Source organism: Sapajus apella, unplaced genomic scaffold, assembly GCF_009761245.1.
Source record: "Sapajus apella isolate SASKATOON/1434 unplaced genomic scaffold, GSC_monkey_1.0 scaffold34, whole genome shotgun sequence".
Lineage (NCBI taxonomy): Eukaryota > Metazoa > Chordata > Mammalia > Primates > Cebidae > Sapajus > Sapajus apella.
In genome coordinates this window covers 2,215,234-2,233,066 of record NW_022436974.1, presented here as the reverse complement: position 1 = coordinate 2,233,066, position 17,833 = coordinate 2,215,234, and the positions used below count along the sequence as shown (strand labels likewise).

The following is a 17,833-nucleotide window of genomic DNA, read 5'->3' as shown; positions in this document are numbered from 1 at the left end:
CTTATCTTTCGTTACAGTAATTTGATAGATAGCTTTTCTCCCATACTTGAGTGTACAGCTGTTGTTTCTGTCTTTAAGAATATAGTTGCTGAATGCTTGAGAGCAAAACTGATTGATCTTTTGTTACTCCCACAATTTTTGGCAAATTCTTTGCATATTATAGATACTCAGTAAATAATTGACTTCATAAATAAATATTAATTTATTTGGCAATGATAAGGAAATTTTGATACCTTTTCTTAAAAAATAAACATTATTGAAAATGGAAAATGTTTATAGTTTTTTTAGAACAATTAGTAGCTGTACTACTGGTGTTGATTAACACTTGATAATTATTATTTTAAATGATATCGAACATGCATGTAATTTAGTCCTCAAGGGAAGACTAGAATTTCATCAAAATGATTGAGCCTAAGTGTACTACTTATTTCAATACATCAAAAAATTTGATACTCATCAAACAGTCGTTAACAACCAAACCACAATGGTTTTCATTGTAACATCTCCAGGATAAAAAGTAAAAATTGTAGCATTCATTTGATGCTTAAAGACTGCTCTTTCTTTCCAAGGTGTGATGGGAGAATATGAGCCGAAAATTGAGGTGCATTTTCCTTTCACGGTTACAGCTGCTAAAGGAACAACTGTTAAGATGGAATGCTTTGCGCTTGGCAAGTGAGTACATGTTCTTCCATAATTAAACACAATTGTTTATTAAAATGTGACATACCTAATTTTTGAATCGCTTATCTTGCTAGGTGTCATTTCCCCAGATGCTCCGTGGTGTCTGTTTATTTTTAAAAAGAAGGTCAAATGGGAATTGATGCAGTAATCAATTATGGTTATCTTCTAGTCATTTCTACTGGACAGCAGTTTCTTTAATTTTGCTATTTTAACATAAAGAAAACTTCTCTAAATGAATAAAAAGCTTTACATCTTTACCTACATATCTTAAAATTTAAGTGTCATCTTTAAGTTTCGTTCAGTCACTATGTAAATAAAAAGGATAGAACGGCAAAGTGCTGTCTGCTCCTCATGCATAGGATGTAGATTCCGATATGACATAATAAGACAGCAGATAAAAATCATAAGGATTATAGCTATATAGTGATCCTAAGTATTACTTTAGTATTTCCTGAAATCATAACTTAATAGCACCAGCTGTCAGTACGTACAACACATAATCATTTCCCAAATCAGAGAGAGAATTTATATCATACCCTAATGCTTGCCATACTTAATGATTCGATTTCTGAGGGTTTACAGCCCAGGTTATATAGTCACTTGTCAGTGATGTTTGCAGTATGGGTGTTGAGATCAGAGGCAAAAGTGGAATTTTGATTATATTTGATTATCATATTAAGATTTATTTTAAACACATTGTTGTTTATTTTAGGATGATAAGACCTCAGGGCCCTTTCTAGACTCTATAATTATAATTTGCATAAATGCATCTCTATCAGAGTTGCTAATTATTTAACTTCAGTTGCAGTGAGCAAACTCCCACAATATAACTCTAAAGTACTTGGAGATAAAGCCAGCTACACAAGTGTGCTTATTAGAGTAGGTTTAGTCTGTGGGTGAGGAAAATATTAGTAAATGCGAAAAAAATCAGCTAGTTAATGGAGATTTAAGGAATGAACATAGTAAACACCATGTGTTTTAATATCAAGAATTAAAATAAGACATGTGTGCCATTCTACTTAAATCTAAATAGAAGCATTGTCATAATAGACTATAAGCAAAATGAATTGTTTTTTTTTTTTTGTTTTTTTTTTTTTTGAGAAGGAGTTTCGCTCTTGTTACCCAGGCTGGAGTGCAATGGCACGATCTCGGCTCACCGCAACCTCCGCCTCCTGGGTTCAGGCAATTCTCCTGCCTCAACCTCCTGAGTAGCTGGGATTATAGGCACGCGCCACCATGCCCAGCTAATGTTTTGTATTTTTAGTAGAGACGGGGTTTCACCATGTTGACCAGGATGGTCTCGAACTCTTGACCTCGTGATCCACCCGCCTCGGCCTCCCAAAGTGCTGGGATTACAGGCTTGAGCCACCGTGCCTGGCCATCAAAATGAATTGTTATGTGATCCGTCTTTTAAGGAAAAGACAACCATAAGTAGAAATAAATTTCAAGAATTAAAATGTAGCTGGGAGGTATTTGGGCAGATATCTGAGGAAGACTTCTAAATCTAAAGGTATTAGTTAAGTGCAATAAGAGTGAATAATAGTTAAAAGCCTTGTTTGTCACGATTTGCTGTTGTGTGTCAAGTAGGTCTAAAAATGTTTCAAGTAAGAAGTTCAATTCTGATAAATGCAAAACTAATATATTCTGGCTTGAAGACAAAGGTTTTAGTGTATCCTGTAGTTAAATAATTCTTAAACACCAGAATTTATACTAAGGCCACAAAAAAGGGAGGTCATATTGTAAAACAAATTAGAAACTAGACTTATAGGAAAAAAACAATGTAAATATTTCCCTAGGCAAGCTTATTTAATAAGTTAGATCTGGTTACCTTTGGAAGCCTTGAAATATGCTTAGTAAATTGATGCTTAAAGTCTCTTTAATTCTAGGTGATACCCAACAGTCAAATAACTAAATCACTTATGTTCTTTTAATATTTTATTTTCTTCAACCTCTCTACTCCTTCTTGGCTACTCAACTCCCAAAAGTAAATAAGTAAGTGTAAGGAAGACTGCTTCAGTCAAGAACGTCCCTTTTTATCACTTGATAATCCTTTCTAAGAAATGTCACAATTATGGGAAAAAGAAACATGTTATGAAGAGAACTATCTCTACCTAATGACCAACCTGCCACCCTCATGAAAATAAGATCAAAGAAATAACATCTTTCTGTGTGATCATCCCTTTATAGCATATTATCTTGTGATGTGGATCACCGTTTTATTCCAACATCATCACAGCAAATTGCAAATTAATGATAGAGCATATGCTTGGCTCCCACAGCTCACCTGAGCTGCATCTCATTTTAGTGATCACATGGTGGTTTGGTGAGGCTTTGTCTGTTGCCAGAACTATAGTATCTGCCACTGGATATTGTCAGGATCTTACCACTCATGCTGGTTTTCCCCTCAGTGTGTCCTAACCTTCCTCATAGAGGGTTATAACCAAGTTCTGGAATGGAGCATGTCAAGTTGTTTTTTGTTTTTTGTTTTTTTTTTCCTGTCTTGTGGCCTTTGCACTAGCATTTCTTATGCTGGGATTTCTCTCCCCCTGGTCTTTCCATGGGTGCTTTCATTTATCCTCTGGCTTCAATTTCAATATTACTCCCTAAAGGGGCCCTCTCTGACCACCTCCTCTAACTCACACACACTATTCTCCACCTATATACCTTTTTATCCCTTTTTTATAATCCTTAACACAATTTTAAATTTTTACATAAGTGTTTCTCCACTTAAAAACGTGTATCTGTGTTAGAATCCCAGATGTAAACAGGATTCAACCCAGGTGTTTCAAAAGAATTTAGGAAACTGATGAGCTGCAGATCTGTGAGCAGGTTAAGAACAGGAAGAGAAACCAAGGCATGTATAAACTCCTGATAGCAATAACTCATTGTCACCCGTAATCCTGAAGGACCAAGTGGGAGCAGATAGTGTTTTCACAACCAGGGAAAACTGGGGATGCGGAGTGGGGATCAACCAATGGAGCTGTAGTTACTGTTGCTGTGAAGAGACACCGCCATTGTCTAAGAGCACAGCATAAAACAGGATTAGGAAATTTATATCCTGACTTCGTTTTCCTTCTTCCTTCTAATCTCCTCTGGTGGCTCTCATGGCTGAAGTCAAACAGAAGCCGTTGTGCAAGCCTGGGGATGCAATTGTCACTACACAAGGCAAGGCAGAGGGTCTGCAGGGAGCAAGAGGGTAGCAGGCAAGGGAGGAAAAAGAATAGCCAGCACTTTCCCCACTCTTAAGATTTAATCCCCAAGACGGGAGGAATGATGACTGTACTCTTCACTTATGTATTCCTAGTGCCTACCACAGCACCTGGCACATGGCATTCAGAAAATATATGTTGAAGGAATGAGTGAACTCAAATACTTCATCTACTTAATCCAATCAACTCCGTATTATTAACGTATCGTAAAAAATAAATAATAAGCTATTTACGGATTATCCTCTCCTCCCCCCTCAAGTACATTATATATATTTTACACCTCTATCTCCTGCTCTCTCATTTTCTCTTATTTGTATCCAAAATTACATTACTACACTTGCCTCCAGCTTTTCCTGCCTATTCTTGCCTCGCTCTATCAATTATATTTCTTATGTTAGAGCTACAATACTCCACCTCTCTATTTTTGTGGTAAGAACACTTATCATGACATCGGCCTTCTTAATAAACTTTTAAGTGCACAATACAGTATTGCTGACTATAGGCACAAGGTTGACAGCAGCGAATCTTTAGAACTTATTTATTTTGTATAAATGAAACTTTATTCTTAAAGCATATTTTCATGTCCAAGTTATACTTACTGTTTAATACAACAACCCCAAAAACCTCTTTTGATCTACTGCTGCCTTGTAAGAAGGGCTTGTTTGTTGTCTTTTTTGAGAATAAAGATGGGAGAGATTTATTGTTATCTCTAGAAGCTAGAGCAAAGGATGGAGTGAAAAATATTTATGTATCACAAAATATAATATTTTATATAATAATGGCTTGAGGGACAAACAAAGAAGATCATAAGTACAAACCTTTGCTTTTTTCAACTTTACCTCCTCCCAGCCTTAGTGGAGTAATTCGCATTTCCTACCAAAAATTACGATTTTTATCATGTTATTCATTGAACCAAATAGGCTCCTAGATGTGTAGTCCTTCCTTGGAGATATCTGGGGTTCAGTTCCAGATGCCACAATAAAACAAAGTTCATAGTGAGGAAAGTCACATAAATTTTTTTGGTTTCCCAGAGCACATAAAAGTTGTGTTTACACGATACTTACTTTATTAAGTAGGCAATAGCATTCACATACTTACCTTATATCCATACAATTTACGTACCTTGATTTTAAAATATTTCATTGCTAAAAATTGTTAATGCTGATGTGAGCCTTCAGCAAATTATCATCTTTTTGCTGATGGCTGATGCTATTGACTGATAAGGGTGGTTGCTAAAGGTTGGGGTGGCTGTGGCATGCTTTTAAAAGAAGACAACAATAAGGTTGCCACATTGATTTACTCTGTAGCTTGTTATGCTGTTTGATAGCATTTTACCCACAGTAAAACTCCTTTCAAAATTGGAGTCAGTCCCCTCTAACCCTGACACCACTTTGCCAACTGAGTAAATGTCATGTTCCAGATCCTTTCTTGTCATTCAACAGTGTTCACAGCATCTTTTCCAGGAGTGCACTCCATCTCAAGAAACCCCTTTCTTTGCTCATCCATGAAAAGCAACCCTTCGTTCATTCAGTTTTTACCATGAGCTTGCAGCTCTTCAGTCACATCTTCCTGTTCCACTGCTCGTTCTAGTTATCTTGCTGTTTTATCACATCTGCAGTTACTTCCCCTACTAAAGTTTGAATACCTCCAAGTTATCCATAGGGTTAGAACCACTTCTTGCAAATTCCTGTTACTTTGGCCTTCCATGAATCACAACTGTTCTTAATGGCATATAGATTGGTAAACCCTCTTTAGAAGGTTTTCTTTCTTTCTTTTTTTTTTTTTTTAAATAAAGATGGGGTTTCACCATGATGGCCAGGCTGGTCTTGAACTCCTGACCTCAGATGATGCACCCACCTTGGCCTCCCAAAGTGCTAGGATTACAGGTGTGAGCCACCGCACCCGGCCTAAAAGGTTTTCAATTTACTTTGCTCAGATCTTTCAGTGGAATAATTACCTATGGAAGCTGTAGACTTATGAAACATATTTCTCGAATCATTGGATTAGAAGGTTGAAAATTACTTCTTAATCCATAGGCTATAAAACTGATTTTGTGTTAGCAGACATGAAGACAACATTAATCTCCTTGTACATCTGCATCAGAGCTCTTGGGTAATGAGGTGCATTGTCAATGGACAGTAGTATTTTGAAAGGAATCTTTTTTCTGAGCAGTAAGTCTCAACAGTGGGCTTAAAATATTTAGTAAACCATGCTGTAAACATTCATTGTCATCAGGCTTTGTTGTTCCATTTCAAGAACACAGAGTAGATTTAACGTAATTCTTAAGGTCCCTATTATTCTCAAATTGGTAAATGAGCACTGACTTCAACTTAAGTCACCAGCTGCGTTAGCCCCTAACAAGAAAATTAGCCTGTTCTTTGAAGTTTTGAAACCAGACGTTGACTTGTTTTTAGCTATGAAAGTCCTAGGTTGCATCTTCTTTCAAAATAAGGATGTTTTGTCTACGTCGAAAATCTGTTGTTTAGTGTAGCCATTTTCATTAATTATCTCACCTAGAGTCTCTGAAAAACTTGCTGAAATTTTCACATCAGCACTTGCTGGTTTACTTCCACTTTAATGTTACAAAGATAGCTTCTTACCTTAAACCTTATAAACCAGCCTATGCTAGGTTCAGACTTTTCTTCTGCAGCATCCTCACCTCTGTCAGCCTTCATAAAATTGAAGATAGTTAAGGCCTTTCTGTGATTTAGGTTTTGGCCTAAGGGAATGTTATGGCTGGTTTGATCTATCCAGACCATTACAACTTTGTCCCTATCAGCAATAAGCCTGTTTTGCTTTCTTATCACTTCTATCTTCACTGGAGTAGCACTTTTAATTTCCTCCAAAAACAAGTGTTTTTTTGTTTTTTGGTGTGTGTGTGTGTGTTTGTGTGTGTGTGTGTGTGTGTGTGTGTTTCTTTTTTTTTTTTTTTTTTTTTTTTCATTCACAACTCAGCTAACTGGAGCAGAGGCCTAGCTTTAAGCCTGTCTTGGGTTTTGACATGCCTTCCTCACTAAGCTTAATTTCTAGCCTTTGATTTAAATGAACAGATGTGCAACTCTTCCTTTCACTTGAACACTTAGAGGCCATTGAAGGGTTATTAATTGGCCAAATTTTAATATTACCGTGTCTCAGGGAATAGGAAATCTCAAAGAGAGGGAACAAGATGAGGGAGTGGCCAGTTGATGGAATAGTCAGAACACATACATTTATTGATTAAGTTTGCTGCCTTCTATGGGCATAGTTCATGGAGCTTCAAAAGAGTTACAATAATAACATCAAAAGATGACTAATCACAGATCATTATAACATACATTAAAAATAATTGAGATACTGCAAGAGTCTCCAAAATGGGACACAGTGATGCAAAGGGAACACAGGCTATTAGAAAGATTGTGCCAATAGATTTGTTTGACATAGCATTGCCGCAGACATTCAATTTGTGAAAAACACAATGTCTGTCAAGCATAATAAAGTGAAATGCAATAAAATAATGTATGCCGGTACCTTCTTTCTTAAGACAAAATAATTCACTCATTAATTCCGGGTGTCAAAATGTAAGGGTTGGACTTTGTGTAGCTCATTTTATAAACTTAGTAGCCCAAAGTGTCTCGCAGAAACTAGAACCAATGCATGTCTGTAAGCTCTGAGACCCACCTATGTTCTAGGCAGTGTCACATCTTCCAGGATTTCCATAGTCTCTGTTCTCAAAGTAATTGCATTCTGTCTTCAAAGATTTTGCTTAATGTAGTATTACACCTTGAGCCCAGTCTTAATCATTGTGTAAACATCCACTATGCACCTTAACCAAGCTGTCCTCTAACAGTCAACTTTTATCTCTGCAGAGATTTACTACCTACCTTTTTGGTTCCAAGTTTAAACTGAGACTCAACAACCTAACAGCACATTTTCTTCTTTTGAACTCTCTTTGGCCCTTGATATGATCTCATGATCCTTTGATAAGCCAAACTAGGAAATTTCTTTGATTCTTAAAGAATCATACATTCAAACCATGTTATAATACTGGTTCATTTTGATTTATCTGGGAAGTACATTTACCTTTTTATGATCTGTCCCTAACGGTATTCACCTTTTGTTACTTAGAAGCACAGTAGTGCAGCTATAATGCACAGATAATTTTTCAATATATAAGCCTATATCTTTCCTGTATTCTTTAAGAAAAAGGAAAACACATAATTGTAGGTTATCAAATTATACTGTATTTTGATATCACCCAAATTTACCAACCTGCATGATTTGAAGTTAAGTAAAAAGTCTAATAAAATGCTATAAGCTGAAAGCTTTCTTCTAAAGAAACCCCTACTTAAATCTGAATTTAGCAAAAATTCAGATGCTTTCGCTACAGGCTGCAGGAGCAGAACACAACAAGAGTATAATAGTTTATTCCTAGAGATAGCTCTTAAAGTAGAATTATACAATATTGAGTATAGAACTTATAAAATCACCGTGACGTGCTATATCATGCTATACCTTCTGTAAAGGTATTTCCCCAGAAAAATGGGAAATGTTTCAAGAGGATCCATAGGGGGACAAAGGTATATAAAGGTGTGGGTAACTCAGTAGTGTGTAAAACAATGGAGGGGGATTAATTAGTTGGAAAGAAAAGACTGGTTTAGACATATGGAAGGTTGTTATCAAAAGATTGCTCACAAGCTGTTCTCTAGTTTCGACAAGGCAGAGAGGGAGTGAAATTCCAACAGTATGGGATTAAACTAGAAGAATTAGATTGGGTGTAATGTAGAAGTTTGTGACAAAATGAGCTGTTACAGGGAATCTGGTTTATCAGGAGAGACAGTAGAACTCTTTGACTGCACTGCTCTAAGAATATAATAATGCCTGTCTTCGAATGATTTAGATGTAATGTTCTCTGAAAGAAGAAAAATGATCTGGGTTAGGATTGAAAATGAAAATTTAAATATTTTCTATTGCAGGCTGCCCATCACAGATTATCAGGCTGAATATTAAGAATAGAAGGATAGAAACAGGCAGACCCAATTAGTTATCTTCTGGCCATGACATTATTACATAACATTTCAAACTGGCTGGTGGCACATTCAGGAAGTAGAAATGATGAGGGTTGACTTTTCTTGCTCAGCATTCAAGCTAGAAGCCTTAGTGAAAAGGTGGTTATCATTGATATTTCCTAGGTCAGCTTTTAAACACTGGGTACAGTACTCTTGAAAGGGATTGAGAGATAAGGGGTCAAGGGACAGTGCAAGAAAGGAATCCCTTAGGGCCCTAATAAATAATTCATTTTGGTGGTTCTTTGCAAATGCGGTATATAATTAAACACTGGTGATGTTTTCAACTGGGTGTGCTCAGTGTTTAAGTCCAGCCCATATAAGTTTATAACTAAGTAACACAGGGTAAAAATGAGCACTTTAAATTACGGGGAGTCAGTAACTACAGAAAGCAGCTGCCATCTCTAGAGGTGAGAGGGAAAAAAAGAATTAGAATTAATAAAACTTAGAACCTCAGAGGTACCCCTAGGACCAAGAATTCTGAGGAATGGCTGAAGTGAGACACAATGAAGCTTCTCCTGAAAGTGTTGGGAAGAAATTCAAACTGTATTATATTGCTGCTAAGGAAAGGATGTCCTGCTGAGGTGCCATTCAGGGGCTCTCAATCTGACAGGAAGGCCCTGGGAAACCCACAGGAAATCAACAAGGAGAGTGTTCCTTCTGGCTTCTTCAGCTGTGCATTCTCCCTACAGTGCGTCCTCCTGGCAGTGCAGAAGTGTGGTTTTCAGAACACTTGCCCCAGTGCCACAAAGCCTGGTAGAGGATGGAGCTGAGACGTGGTCATTTAAAAACTAGTACCAGTTCCACTTTACATTTTCAAACCCTTCTCTTAACCGCACGTCTTACTATTCCTCAGCCATACTGACTTTTCCACATCTGTGGCTCTGCACACAGTTTCCTTGGTCTAATATACCCTGCAACACAGTCTATTCAGTAAGGCTTAGGTCAGATGCCCCTCCTCCATTAAATTCTCCCTGCTTTTCTTGACTTCCAGTCTCTTACCTTTCATTGTGATCACCTACATTTCACTATTTAGCCTGCCCCACTGAAACAGCTATAAATATCTGTCTTCTTTAGTGTGCTAAGTTTTTGGATCCCTAGAACATTATTAGATGCAGCAGGTGCTGAATAGGTACACTGAATTGAATTCAGGTATGAGAAATGTGGTTGATCTTTCATAACAAGAGATGTGTTATTGCCTTTGGTTTGGCCAGACAGATGACCCCAGATGCTTTTCACAGGTTTTGGCCTGGAAAATTCTTACCACATTTACATTAGTTATAGTTTACTGGCAGGTTTCATTTCATCATGTGACCTTTTACAGACCCCAGAAAAGATCACTAGATATGTCAACTAGTCTCCAACAAAAAAGAAATAAAATCTGGTCACTGATGCTTAAATGACCCAACAGACAAGGGCAAACAGGGTTACTCTGTAATAATAATAAAAAAAAAGCCATGTGCTATAAAGCAACATCAGTTTATCCATAATGACAGTCCTGCAAGCTAATAATGTCACAGGCAGAATTTCTCTTTGTTTCTCTTTTTTTTAAATTTTACATGTTTCTTATCTTGCTTTTGCAGCCTTTAACACACAGTCAGATCAGCTGTGCTCAAAAGGCCTTGAACCTGTTACTGTAATAATTATGTGAATGACCTTTCCAAACGTGTGAAATCTGGTGGTGAGGTGGGAGGGAAGAACACATTCAATTTCCTGCCCTTTTTCGTTCCTTCTTATCTCTCTTTCAGATACTATTTACAAATTGTCTTTTGTTACACTCCATCAAACGCCTATTAGGGAACCAGGATATTAAGTATTTTTTCTCTTTTTATATGTTTATTGCAAATAAAAAGGCACCAGTTATCAATTTATGAAGTTATTTTTGCCACAGTTTATGTTTTCCTTTCCTCACCCCTTAGCTAAGCTGTCTCAAATGGCTGCTCTTGTGTATCCCATTGTAACTGTGAGAATGACAAATATTCCTCTGAGACTTCCCATAGTGTGCAACTGGCAGACATTCCTGAAAGAACCTGCTCTTTAGTTACAGATTGATAATTTATTAATACTGTTTATTTGGAGCTGCCAGTCACTAAGGGCTGTAGGAATTAAAAATGAATTGGAGTTATGTGGTATTTGTCTATCAAACTAAAATCAAATTACTTAATCATTAGGCTGATAAAGGATCTGGGGATAGGAGTCAGTCTCTGGGTATAGAAATCAATAAATGTTTAGACCTCACAGGAAAGTGGTGCATTACAGAATCAAGAAGGTTGCCATCATGAACTATTGCTTACTTTAGCATGGTTGAGATGAAGGACACATCCTCATTTCAGATGGTACCCAGAGGTGATGGATCCTCTGAGAACCTTAGAGATTGCATAACCCAACATCAATTTGTAGATGGAAAACTGAGACTTCTCAAGGAATGGCTAGACATGTGGATGTACCACTCAGGCTAATGTTTTGATAAACCTTCCTTTGATGTTCTTTACATTTTTAACATTCTTTCACAGGGCAAACTATGGAAGGAAATGTTTTGTTTACTTCACGCTTTTATAGTCAGAGGTGTTGTCTATTTCCAGGGAAACAGGATCAATTTACTATTCACATTTAGAGTCAAAATTAACCGGCATGATATTTCCAGCTTTTCTGGGGCTGCCCTGGAACCAGTTAACCCCCGCCTCAGGAGAGAAACTATATACGTGTGCAAGGCCAAACAGCTAAAAACTATGGCCTATAGTGGCAGAGCTAGATCTCCTGATGCTAATTAATAGTATTTTCAATTTACTCTACCCTTTTTCAGTTACTAAAAGTAATTTTTACTTTGTCACAGCAAACGTTATATTCTGAATGCACTTAAGTTTCTTAATGAGTTAAAATTGGGAATCTTCATAGACAAGTCAACAAGAGCAGGAAGTGAAAGATGATCCCCAAATAATATGATTTTTATTTGGATTAGTTTAGACTTATCCAACAGCTTGCTTTCAGGTGAATCTCCCAGGAATTTCCATGAAAAAGTTTCTTCCGCTGGGTTGATTGTAAGATCAGCAACTGTTTGGATGCTAAGATTTAAAAACAGGCTAAAATGAATTAGTATATTAAAAGAATGAAATAATGCTTTTTGCACAACATGTATGTAACTGAAAGCCATTATCTTGAGTGAAACAACTCAGAAACAGAAAGTCAACTACCACATGTTCTCACTTATAAGTGGGAGCCAAATAATGTGTATGCAAGGGCATACAGTGTGGAGTAATGGTCAAAGAAGACTCGGAAGTGTGCGAGTGTGGGAAGGGGGTGACAGATGAGAAGTAACTTAATGGGTATAAAGTATGTTAGTCAGATGATGGTTACACTGAAAGCCCAGATTTCACCACTACAAAATACATCCATGTAACAAAATTGCACTTGTACCCCCTTAAGCTTACACAAATAATAAAAAAGAATTAGTATATCCATCAGAAGTTTCTAACTTCATTATATTCCACATCCCTACAAGATCACCAGATACATAATCTTGACACTTGAATAGGACATTAATAGAGCAAAACAGGGGCAATTTTAACCAAAAAGTTCTCAACAATCTCATTATACGTAAAACTAAACTTCTGTGTCCTGGATGCTTTCCACATCACACTTAGATTCCAGCAACATCTCTGACATGTTATCTCACTAGATCACAAAGAGGAACGTATTCAGGCAAATGCTGCATCCTATTTGACCTGTTTCCCTATTTTGAAATTATAGAAATCCAAGATTTCTATAAGTGTTGTATTGTTGGATTTCTATAAGTGTTGTATTGTTATCACCCACAAATTCTCTCTGAGTATTCTCCTAAAAATTGAAATATTTTGCCCAATAGTTATCTCTTTTAGTGGCGATTTAACACCCCTTTTGCTACTTGTAAAGCTGATTAGTCTAATAACAAACTTGCTTGAATATCTTTGTTTGAGATCTCATTCTATCTGATATGTTTTATGATAACACTTAATTTTTAAATCTGTCATCATATACAGACTCTTAAAAGTAGTATGTGTCTTACTAAATCATCGTACTTTGAACTAAGCATGCTCGTCACGTGTCTAATATTGTCATATTGGTATTAGTTGAACTAAGAGAGCAACAAAGCTTCTCCACTAGAGAAAGATCAATTTAGAATTTTAAAAAGGTTTTCATGTGCAATTCTTAGAATGATTTCATAGGAAGTTGGAAATTTAGGTACAAAGCATTAGTAAAATACATGCCATTAGAACTTTATGGATTCAAAAATTGTGTATTTATTATTTCAATAACTTTGAGAATTTGAATATATGATGATCAAGTGTGAATTACTAACATTATATCTACCACCCTCAATGCAGCCCTCTCCATAACTGCAATATCTCTAACTCATCTCAAACCACTGACATCACTATTGACCTCTTCCAAATCTTCCATCCCACAGACATTTAAAATCTCTCAGGTCCCCTCTTTTCATTTTATGCTATTTGTCACAACCATAGTTCAAGTCTATTGAACTTGGACAAATTTGGCTCTCATAGCTCTGCTGCAAATAAGACTAGAGATGTCGTTTTAAAAAATACCTAGATTTTTATTGATGTTCCATTAGCTTTGGGGATTTCTCTGAATGCTGCTTTCATAGGCCCTGCTCCATTTACTTTATCTGTTTGGTTTTCTGTTGTTTCCTGGACCTTATTCCTGGTGTCCAGATCACTCCTATTTCATATACTCTGATGCTATTTTGGACTTTTTATTTGATTTGTTGATTCCAGCTGCACCTCTTAATTTAGCCTATTTGCTGCTGTTCAATACCTTGTTCCACAGCATGTGGAATCAGGCTGGGTTTCTAGGACAGCAAAGCAAGCATAGCTCCCCACACTCATCCATCATCAACCTACATAAGGAGTTTTTATGCCACGACAGTTGTCCACTTAGGCATTTTCTGAAAGTGTCAAATTTTAAATATTTTTGATTCTTTCTTCCTTTTTATCATAATCTGTTTGATCACCATAAATGACTTTTAAATTTATTTCCACTAATTTAGTGCATAATAAACATTTGTTGACTGAAATAAATCATTTATCAACATAATAGGTATATAGATGTACTCAGGGGGCAGGAGGAATAAACCAACAAATTTAAAAAACTTATTAGCCTAAGACAAAATATGTGTAGGCATTTAGATTGTAAAAATAAAAGTTGAGTGTCTCTTTGTCTGTATCTCAAATTATGGCATCATCCTAGTAGGGTGTTATGCAGTAATATCTGTTCCTGTATGCCCAAATTTCAGAAACAATTTTTAAGGCGATTCTTGGGTTCTAGCATGTTGAGTTGTCTTACCAAAGTCACTGTAATGAAAAAAAAAAAAGCTTTGATAATTTGCTAATAACCATGACTGATAGTCTATTCATATAAGTAATGCCCTCATTGGAAACATGACTAATTAAAAGTCTAATGGCCTATAAGTACAGAGTAAGAGCAAAATGCAAAGTGCGTGGACTTCCCAATGGCCTGTAACTAACAAGGTACTACATATTCGTGGATTCCACTTTTTTTCTCAAAGGATTCTTGTATATTTAGCACATGTCAACAAGATTAAAAGCATCCCTTCTCTGGGTGGTGTTACAGAAAAACTAATGTTATCATGACTATGATTGTTATTATTCTCTACTTTTTCAAGACACTTAATTTTTAAAAACTCAATTCAAATATTTTACAGTATAAAAGTTTTTAGTATTACAGTCTCATAATCCTATATCAAAATTTCCAAAAGTATAGAGTTTTTAAAAATTAATTACACAAAGTTGGTGTTGGTGATTTTCTCTAGACTATTCAGTAGGAGTTGTAGCCTTGTTAGGTACATATTTATAGTTTGTAATCTAGAATTATAAATACATGGTGTCAGACATATTTCTACAAATACTTAATTCCATCCATTCTGATGGGAAGCTTTGTTCTTCCCAATTCAGAATTTATTCTGACATGTAGACGATGCATCATGAGTATTTGTTTTTAGTATTTTTTTGCCAGAAAGTTAAAATAGTAGAAAGAAAACTTTCTCTTATGTCTCTGATGCCTTTAACAGCCAGGACACAGAAGACCATGTACACAGTTTATTTAAGTTCTCTAATATTCTCATAAAGCAAGCAATCAGAGACAAAATTCCATGTTTGTCTTTGGAATATCTCTCTCAGGGCATCATATAACTTGAAAATAAATGCCACTGATACCGGAGAAGGGAGAGTAAAATTACAGGGAAAGACTGTTATCTGAATTGTATTTCTCAAAAATATCTCCTATACCTGTTTCTTAAAGGTAACATTACCTTTTATTTATCTCTGTAATAATATTTACTGTAAAGCAATTTGCTGTAAAGTTTAAATATTGCAAGTTTATATTCTTCACTTTTATTTTGTAAATACTGTTTAAATATGCAATTCAGTGATTATACATGCACAATGTATAGTCAATGTGGTTCTGAATTGTCTTATAGCTCATTCTTTGTTTCCTTAGATTACTCATGACCCTTCATTATATCTAAGCATTTTCTATTTCATATGACAATGAAATATAGGTTTTCATTACTTTTTGATGTAGTACTTTTTACATCCATTCTCCTTGACTGTTAGCTTGATTTTTGATGGTAGAGCCATGTGTATGTGATGGCATTTGCTACAATTAGATTTAATGTATTTGTTGCATAAGTGAAACATGTAAGCATGTTTATGTATGCATGTGTGTGTGTGGGCAAGTGGTTAAATCCACAGGATTGAGAAGGCTGGGCGTGGTGGCTCACACCTGTAATGCCAGCACTTTGGGAGGCTGAAGTGGGCAGATTTCAAGGTCAGGAGCTTGAAATCAGCCTGCCCAACGTGGCAAAACACCATCTCTACAAAAAATACAAAAATGAGCTGGATGCATTGATCGGCACCTGTAATCCCAGCTATTCAGGAGCCTGAGGCAGGACAATAGCTTGAACCCGGGAGGCGGAGGCTGCAGTGAGCTGACATCATGCCACTGCACTCCATCTTGGGTGACAAGAGCAAGACTCCATCTCAAAAAAAAAGAAAAAAAAGAAAGAAAGAGTATGCTAAGATAAGACACATAAACTCAACATCTGCCATTCTGTTTTTTCTTTCTTTTTACATTTACGTTATAACATAGCAGCACCAACCTTGTGTGACCAGTCACGGTTTTTGTTGGTAGTTATACGGTGCCGAACAGGTTCCATGTCAAAGCTTTATCAGGATGATTTTGGGTCTGAAAAATAATTCTCATTAATAGTCAATAGATTTTAAAAAGATACTCAATGGGAACATCTGTCTGCTGCTGCTTTATGGTACCAAAGGTAAATGATAAGTTCTTTTGATCATTTTTATTCCCACTTTTCTTTTCTTTGGGAGATTGAATCAATCTACATTACAACTTTGAGAATGTTTTATTTATGACTTTTCTCAAAGAAAGGTACATTATGAAATCAGGTCACTTGTTTTATATATCTCTACAGAGAAATGCAGGCTGCACAACATTCCCAAAAGAAGAACACACATCAGTATTTTCTATACAGACACATAGAGGAAGAATGTCTTCAAGCCTCCACTTCATGTAGTTCCATATTTTTAGCCACATTCTATTGAGAGAAAACATAGATGTAGGTAGACCCAATGTATACTTTTTTCACATTTTAATATCTCTGAAATCCAGATGTATATTGTGTTCAATGTTGCGTTGTACAGTTTAATTGGCAGTGTTTTCTTTCTTAGAGATCCTTAAAGTAGTGGTTTGTCTACAGTCAAAGACTGTATCTTGAATGTGGTAAAACAGAGTAAGGTAGACTAAAACTGGCATATATAAACCCTAACTTAGGGATCAAGTAAATTAGAACCTGAGTGATGACATGTACCGCTTCTATCTATGTGTCATTTATATTTAAAATCTGCTTTAACAAACAAAAGATCTCTCATGGTACTTGAAAGTTTTTAGAATAAATTATTGTTGACTACATATTTTCATCTTATAAGATCACCAAGGGTTATTGTAGCATCAACAGCCTCTGTTACTCCAACCATGCATTCTATGGGATTTTATGCACAAACACTTTTTAGAAAGAAGGGTTGAAATGTAGAGGAAGCTAGTCCAGGAGAATCCCTCTGCCTGCACTGCCTTCATCATCATCTTTAGTCTGTGGGTTTTGTTGACTATGTGTTACAAATAAAAGAAAATAGAACAGAGAAAGACTCAAAGAGATTATGCATAGGTGGTTAGACCATTTGGTTCTTATTTCACTTTTGTTTTGGTGTTAAAAGGGTGTAATAATAAATATTCTAATATATTTTCAGTGACATAAATATGTAGAGAAAACAATCTATTAAGTCAAAAGTACAATTAAGTAAATCCACAGAAATATTGCCAAAGTATTTCTTAAGGCATCTTTTTAAAAGCTTTATTGCCATATAATTGGAACACAATAAAATGTTTAAAGTGTACAATTTAATACATTTTAACATATGTATTATTACCATGAAACCATCGCACAGTCCACATAATGAGCATATCCATCACCTGCCTATTAACATTTCTACATGTACATTTATATTCTCTTCCTCTTTCCCATCCTCACATCCTCAACCCCAGGCAACCAGTGATCCTTTATGTTTTGTCACTATAGACAACATTACATTTTCTAGTTATGCATAACTGAAATCATACAATGTCTACTCTTTAGACAGTGAGTGGTAAAGTTTGCCTTTTTTCATTCAGAAAAATTATCTTAAGGGTTATATAGGTTGTCAAATGTGTCAGTAGATTATTTCTTTACATTGCACAGTAATATTCTATTTTATGGCTCTACCACAGTGTGTGCATCCATTCACCTGTTGATAGACATTTGGATTAATTCCA

General features: G+C 35.9%; 1 protein-coding gene across 1 annotated transcript in view; it reads left to right on the top strand.

Annotated features, from left to right (window-relative positions):
• CNTN5 (contactin 5) overlaps nucleotides 1–17,833 on the top strand; it is a 1,397,849-nt gene that overhangs the window by 1,005,368 nt on the left and 374,648 nt on the right. The window contains exon 9 of the mRNA XM_032295928.1: nucleotides 570–672. Within this exon, the coding sequence (XP_032151819.1) occupies nucleotides 570–672 (103 nt within the window). The remainder of the gene's footprint in view (nucleotides 1–569; nucleotides 673–17,833) is intronic.